This window comes from Amphibalanus amphitrite, unplaced genomic scaffold, assembly GCF_019059575.1.
Source record: "Amphibalanus amphitrite isolate SeventyFive unplaced genomic scaffold, NRLGWU_Aamphi_draft 000523F_arrow, whole genome shotgun sequence".
Lineage (NCBI taxonomy): Eukaryota > Metazoa > Arthropoda > Thecostraca > Balanomorpha > Balanidae > Amphibalanus > Amphibalanus amphitrite.
Window position 1 is genome coordinate 406270 of NW_024882017.1, and position 7305 is coordinate 413574.

Below are 7305 nucleotides of genomic sequence, written 5' to 3' on the forward strand. Positions count from 1 at the left end.
CACACGCCGGCTGACGTCATGGCTAAAGATAGCGGGCCGCCGGGCGCCGGCGCGGCGCTGGCGCCAGTCGCTATATGGGTGGGTCGTCGGCCATATTGGAGTGAGTCACGGGTGCGGCGCGGGCGGTGGTGGACGCGGGCGGAAGTGTCAGCCGAGCGCAGTTGCGCAAGCAGTGTTTCTGGAGTGTACAGGAGCAGCCGGCGTCGCGATGCGGGTGCCCAGAACGCGTGCAGGGAGTGGCGAAGGAGCAGTGGAAACGGAGCGTGTGCTGACGCCGCTCACAAACAGCAGCGAGCTGCTGCTGCCCAACTTCTCGTCGGTGGAGAGCCTCAACTCTGGCCTGACGCGCACCACGCCCACCCTGACGCCCACCACGCTGCGCAACATTGAGGAGACGTTCATGGCGTTCGACGGCGGCCTGGTGGCGCCGCCGGTGTCCCACCAGCACCAGGCCGGATTTGTGACGCCCCAGGTGGCCACCGGCGGCGGCGGCGGCGCGGCGCCGGCCGCCGAGCCGCAGCCGGCCTACCGGCGCGCCGACGGCAGCCCGCCGCCTGCGGCCGAGCGGGTCTCGCGCGCCGTGCCGCAGGGCCACCACCGCGGCGGCCGCCGACCCAAGGAGGACGACGAACTGTCGCCCGAGGAGGAGCAGCGGCGCCGCGTGCGCCGCGAGCGCAACAAGCAGGCGGCGGCACGGTGCCGGCGGCGCCGGCTCGACCTCACCAACACGCTGCAGATGGAGACTGAGGAGCTGGAGGATGAGCGCTCTAGCCTCGAGCGCCAGATCCAGATGCTGACCGCCCAAAAAGAGGAGCTCAACTTCCTGCTGGAGGCGCACCGGCCCTGCTGCAAGCTCGGCAGGGACAAGGAGAACGCGCCCAAGCGGCGTGTCATCGTCAAACAGGAGGCGGCCAAGGCGGCGCGCGCCGAGCCGTCGGAGCCGGAGCGGCCGGTGGCGGCTGGCCCGGCTGGCCCGGCGGCCAAGGTGCCGCGGCCTACCACGCTGTCGGTGGCCGGCTTCGCCACTGCCACAAGCATGCACAAGGAGGTGGCGCTCAGCACGCCCTCCCAGGGCCTGGCGCTCAACTTTGACTCGCTGCTGCAGGGCGGCACTGGTCTGACGCCGGTCGGAGGCGCCGCCCTGCCCGCCCTGATGCCGCTACCATCTGGATCGCTGGCCACGCCGGTGGTGTCTCAGCCAGAGCGGCGTGCCGACATGCTCAGCCCGGAGACGGGCAAGGAGCTGGTCTCGCTGTGACGGACCGGAGCGCGCTGCGGCCGGCGCTTGGTGCCGCCTAACTGCAGCCGCCGCAAAGATCTGGTCTCCAACGCAACTGAACAGCGGCACCGGCCGCAATAGAGAGCATAAGCGGAGCCGATGACAAAACGACAACAAAAACTCGAGTGGCAAGGAGGGTATGGGTCTTCCAGGTCGGCCAGTCAAAACTGGAGGCTGGGGAAGCACCTTCACCGACAGATGCAGCAGCAAGCGTTACAGTGACATTTTTCTTTGCTTGCACATTTGAATCACTTGAAACAAACAAAATAATTAAACTAAAGGTAATCAAGCATATAATACGAGGAAGAATGAGCCATGTGCTTCAGCTGCCGATTCCAGTGGCGGTGACCGTTCTCGGTCGATGAGCTGATGGAGAAGTGTGTCGCTGCCACCGAAGACGCCGCCGCTGGTGGTCGGACCGGCGGTCGCTGTGCTCAGCTTACCACCACAGAGCGTACCGCGACTGGGCAGGTCGCCTGTATCTGATGAGCAGACGTGCAGTGGAGTGGTTTGCAGTGGGCATTGTTATGCGATGTTGTAGGCTATGTGCCTGTCTGTGTGTGTGTGTGTGTGTGTGTGTGTGCGTGTGTGTGCGTATTTATTGTCCGGCCGGCGAGTCGAGAAAGTCAGTTATCTATGATGGTCGCCCGTAAAAGCACACTGTGAGCTTATCTTGTGTTAACCTACATACCTATTATACCCAAGTGGTATGCTGTGTAGCACAACATGGCGACTGTCGGCTAACTGAGCTGTTTGGGACGACGGCAGGTCACACTACCTGCAGCAGCTCAGCCGCAGCACACAATAAGCTGACGGCAAATGGGATGGCAAACCGGCGCATACAGACGAGGCTAGCTAGAGAAATTCAGACCAAAGATAAGGTATGATGCAAGTGTAGCATACATGATGGAAAGGTGTTAACTTTGTGAAAATGTACAATAATATATTGTAAAACTATAAAGCAACTGACGCGAAATAAGAATTATGCGATATATGTAAAATGTGAATAGAAACGAACAGGCATTCAAAGTAAAAACATTCACAAGAGGTCAGCAATGGAGAAATGAAAATTTGCACTCAATGAAACATCAGCCGCTGCCCGATCAGCTGTCTAAGCATGGTCACTAACTGGTCACTAACTGGTCTCAGGCAAGCGTTCCAGGGACGAGTAGTTTGGGTCTGATTAATTCCCGAAGTATTGCTCCCACTCAGGTGGTGCATGTATCTAGGATTTCCTTGAGGGGGATTTGTAGTTGAAAAGGCCCGTGAATGACCAAGACCGCATACAGGGGGGGGGGGGGGCAATATTCAGTATTCAATATTCACGCGTATTTGGGCAATCCCGAATAAGCTTCTGGCTATTTAGTATTTATCCATCGTCAACAGATTAAAAAGTTCCAAAATGCGTTCACTCATCAGCCTCGGCGGACTTATCTCCGCGGAAGAGCTCGGTTGAAAGCGTTCCTCATAAGCAGGCGCGTAACCACGAGTCTGAAGCTACTGGGGACCGCGTAACCACGAGTCTGAAGCTACTGGGGACCGCGTAACCACGAGTCTGAAGCTACTGGGGACCGCGTAACCACGAGTCTGAAGCTACTGGGGACCGCGTATCCACGAGTCTGAAGCTACTGGGGACCACATGGAGGGGCTTCCGGACAAAAGTCAAATGATAAAAGGTAAAAGGATGATTAGTCAACAGACATTACGTCAAAAGCAAGAAGTCAAAAATCTTTAAAGTCAACAGGTAAAAGGTCAACAAAGAGGAAAGTAAAAAAACAAAAAGTCAAAACGGACAAAACGTCAAAAGATAAAAAGTGAAATTGCCAAAAAGTCAACGAACAAAAAGTAAACTAACAGAAGTCAAAAGACAAAAAGTCAAATGGACAGGGTCAAAAGACAAAAAGTAAAAAAGGCAAAAAGTCAAATTGCCAAAAAGTTACAAGGACAAAAGTGGGAAGACAAAAGTGAACAGAACATAGAATCAAAATAAAAAAGTCAAAAGATCAAAAAGTCAAAAAGACATATAGTCAAAGCCCAAAAATTCAAAAGGACAAAAAATCAAATGGATAAAAAGTCAAAAGGGCAAAAAGTCAAGAGGACAAAAGGTGAAGAGGGCAAAAGTCAAAAGACGAAAAGTCAACAGGACATAAATTCAAATTACGAAAAATCCAAAGGACAAAAAGTTGAAATAAAAAAAAAATCAAGAGGACAAGTTACAGGGCGTATTATAAGGGATTTTCACTGGGTCGGCAATAACGATCAGGGGCGGCATTTCGCATCTGATGGGGGCGGCATACCGATCTTTGATGAACAAAACAGGCGCATTGGATAGCATAACCTTTTCTGAGTAATGACTCAGAAGTCAGACTTAATCTAAGATCAACGGTATTACGTTTATTTTGCCACGATAGTATTTCTCTGGTAATAATGCGTCGAATGAGCTATAATTTGATCTTAGCCCTTGCCCGTATGGGGGGGGGGGAGGGCGGGTCGAACGGAACTCCCCTCTCGGTTTTTCGTGAATAACTCGCGTTCAAAGCGGTTGATCGCGACGAAACGTTCAGTGCTCTCGAGTTGATCGATTTTACGCCTACCCTAAAAAGTTCATGACCCTGACCCAAATGACCTTTGACCTGTGACCTATTTCCCGAGACCATGTTTGGGCGGAGTTGCGATTCGGCGTCTGTTGGCGCGCATTAGCCGCTCGTTTGCAGTATTTTTTTTTCGTGGTTTTAAGCGTTCAAACCTGTGATATGATGTTGGTCCCATGCATTAGGACGGGTGTCAAAGTCACCTGAAAGTCAGGTCATTGAACTTTGATGACCTCGGTTCACTTTTTCGAGTTTTGCATGTTCCTAGGCTAGTTTTGCAGCTGTATTCGAATTTGTCAACCATTTGAACATTTCCTAAGTAGTTTTGGTGCCTTCGTAACTTGTTACGAAGCTGTCAGAGGCACCTGACACGTACATACTACGAAGACCCGTCACAACTCCTACTGGTTGACCTGACCTGACCCGACCTGGCCTAAATGCATGAAGACATTATCTGTAATAAAAAATAACATGATATTCGTGATCAGCATCCCGAAAACCCCTGAAGCAGCCACACTTTACGACGTTCTAACTGGTTCCAATTTTCTCGACTTTTGGGTCATTGACCTGACCTGGAAGGTCAACCAATGACCTAGGACCTTAAAATTGGGTATCATCGGCTTCCTTTCGTCACGGGCAACACGCTCGTTGTTTCCGCGAAGCTCTAGCTCAATCAGGGGCCAAACGGCAAGGGGGGTCCAACGGACTCCGGGACTGGCAAAACACCAATACGAGCGTGTTGGTGGCACACATGTTGAACCTCCGTTTCCTGGCTCTGATCACTGTTCAATCGTTTTTGATTACGTCTTTGAAGTACAAAATGTGTTAGATGACAAGAGGGCTGTTCACGACGTCGGTTTATGTGGTTTACTTAAACTGCCCTCGGGGCACGTTCCCGGCTGTGACGTCACACGGCGTTTACGTTTACGAAACACGAGTGTTTACTTAAACAGTGACAACTAAAAAGCAGTTGAGAAGATATGTAAAAGGTGCAAAGCAAAGATAATCTGATGGAAATATGTCCCATATCATGACATATTGCAAGAATAAGGACAGTTTTCATCACAAAATACCCACGACGCTAGATGCTGGTTAGCAGAGAACGATGCTCAACATAGGTCTTAGTTACAATGAAATAATAAAACCTCCCATTCCAGTCCTCTGCAACCCGTTCAGGGTTATTTTGAAACTCATTTACCCACCTACCAGCCCCTGAACTGTCCGAATTCAATTTTCCTAACTCACAACTCGCCTCACGAGTTTGCCGCACATCGCCATCATTGTCACATAAACGCGTTTACGCGCCATGTTGATGCTCTGAGGCATCAACCGTATAAACGGTTTACGGCGGAGGTCTGACGTCATTGACGAGATGTGACGTCAGGATCAGGTCGACGCTGATTGGTCCTTCAAAAAATAAACATGTTTACGGTTTATTAAACGGGATAAACCGACGTCGTGAACAGCCCTAAGGTCTCAAGCAGAATGTTGTGGCACAAATGTAACGCTAAACTAAGTCACTTTCTGAGTCTGGTGGATTGGGATTATGAGCTTGCTTATTTAAACAGCTGTCAGTCATTCAACAGGTTTATCTCAACTGTTAATGACTTGGTAAAAGACTGTGTTCCATGCAAACCGCCGGCCCCTGGCAAAACCAGCCCGCCGTGGCAGGTACGCCCTCCCGCTGATCTTGTTTCTCGGCGACAGGAAGCCTGGACCAACTATAAAGCTGTTCGCCGTCGTCTTGGCAGGCGTTCAGCGGCTGCAACTGTGGCCTACATGTCCTTCTCAGGTGCTAATCGACGCTGCCTAACCCAGCTTTTTTTCAAGGAGCCAAAACTGCACACGTGTAACCCTCCCTCACGCTCTGCGGTTGACTGACACCAGCCTATAGATGTCGCTCTCGTCGCTTTGTTGATGTGCGCCGCCCTTCCCGGGCCTTCCAGTCTTGACTGCGGTGGAGAACTGCGACAAACCCAGTTCGAGATGGATGGTGGCCTCTGTAGTCCTGTGTTTCTGTGATCGTATCATAAATGGTGCTGCCTCCCAACCTTCTAACCACTAATCTTCTGCATTCTTCTAATCAATTCTAACTGTTAAACAAATCCTATCCTCACCTTTAGCCCTATGCAGCGCCATTTATTGATTCACGTTTCACTCAATCTCCCGATGCTGATCTCAAGTGCTTCTTTCGTTGATGATTAAATATATGTACCACCGGTGGACTCCGGGGAAAACAACAACAACCAAATATGTGTTGGGATGGCCACCAGGAGGAAAACCAGTCAAATATAAAGAATTTGATGGCAGTGTAATCCCTGCACTGATGACACATTAGGTACCTACTCACTCCACTAGGCACTATGATGTCATCAGCCTCATGATATTGATAGGTATGTCAGTTAATATCCTCCAAAAACAAAAATGAACTTTGAAATCTAGTTGTCTGTTGTCTTGATATTACATTTTCTCCCATCAGTCTGAGATACGTACTTACCTTGGTGGTTAAAGTACCTACCTATTCAAAGGCCAATTGATTTTATAATGATGCTAGATCAAGCTTCTGCTAGTTCATTCGCACATCATAAAAATACCCAAAAAAAAAAAATTCCGTTTAGAATTTTCTTTCCAAAATTTCAAATTTGTTGGTTTTCTGGAAATGTGGCAAATTGTGGAATGGATAAATTTACTTGCGGAATTTCTTTTGAAGTTACATGTTGAGGGAGTATCAATCCATTGAATGCATCTCATGGACTATGCATTTTTCCTTTGCATGGTGAAATTGCCTTTTTGCACCCTAGCCTAGGCTCATCTTCTTCTTCTTCTTAGCTTTTAGTTCCACCCATTGGATGCACCATTAGGTTATCCTCACTGCTGGCTGCTCAAATTTCAAAATTCAATAAAAACCACACCATATTATCACAAGCCATATATCACCCTAGAAACTTGTTGACATAATCATTCACTCCTTAAAAACAGCTACACCTCAAGCAAAAACAACAAAACCTAATCTAAGCTGACCTAAGCTTAGCTAATGTAACCTAATCTTACCTGAATCAACATGTGGTCAGGTGTAATGTAGAAATGTTTTGTGTAAAAAAGTATTCTTAGTATTGTGTAGTTTCTTTTTTCAAGCTAGCCTAAGGAGGATGGTTCCTTTCCTTTAATATCTTTATTTTCTCAATTTCTCCAGTTTTTAGAGGGTGCAAAAAGTAAAATTAGATAGGAATAGCCCTATGTATGGCTGGGTAGGCAGTGGGCTTGGTGTGCCACAAAGGACCTTAATCTCCCAGCCTGCATCTTTTTATATTTTCAATTCACCATCTAGACACTGCATCAGTGATGCATTGTATAATATTTGCACCCTTTATTGATTAGTTAGGCAGAAAGTGACAAATTTTCCAATAGCTAATATTTAATAAACATGGTAGGTAT

At 49.0% G+C, this 7305-nt stretch overlaps 1 protein-coding gene across 1 annotated transcript; it reads left to right on the top strand.

The window, feature by feature from the left end:
- The first annotated feature begins 208 nt into the window (after positions 1-208).
- LOC122393208 (fos-related antigen 1-like) lies at positions 209-1258 on the top strand. Its single transcript, XM_043389036.1, has 2 exons — positions 209-460; positions 590-1258. Exons 1-2 carry the CDS (start codon positions 209-211, stop codon positions 1256-1258), a joined length of 921 nt encoding a protein of 306 aa, XP_043244971.1.
- The last annotated feature ends 6047 nt before the right edge of the window (positions 1259-7305 follow it).

Coding starts and splice junctions, on each gene's coding strand:
- LOC122393208 (XM_043389036.1), top strand. CDS start 209: ATGCGGGTGCCCAGAACGCGTGCAGGGAGTGGCGAAGGAGCAGTGGAA. Junction 461..589: donor ACCAGCACCAGGCCGGATTT/GTGACGCCCCAG, acceptor GCCGTGCCGCAG/GGCCACCACCGCGGCGGCCG.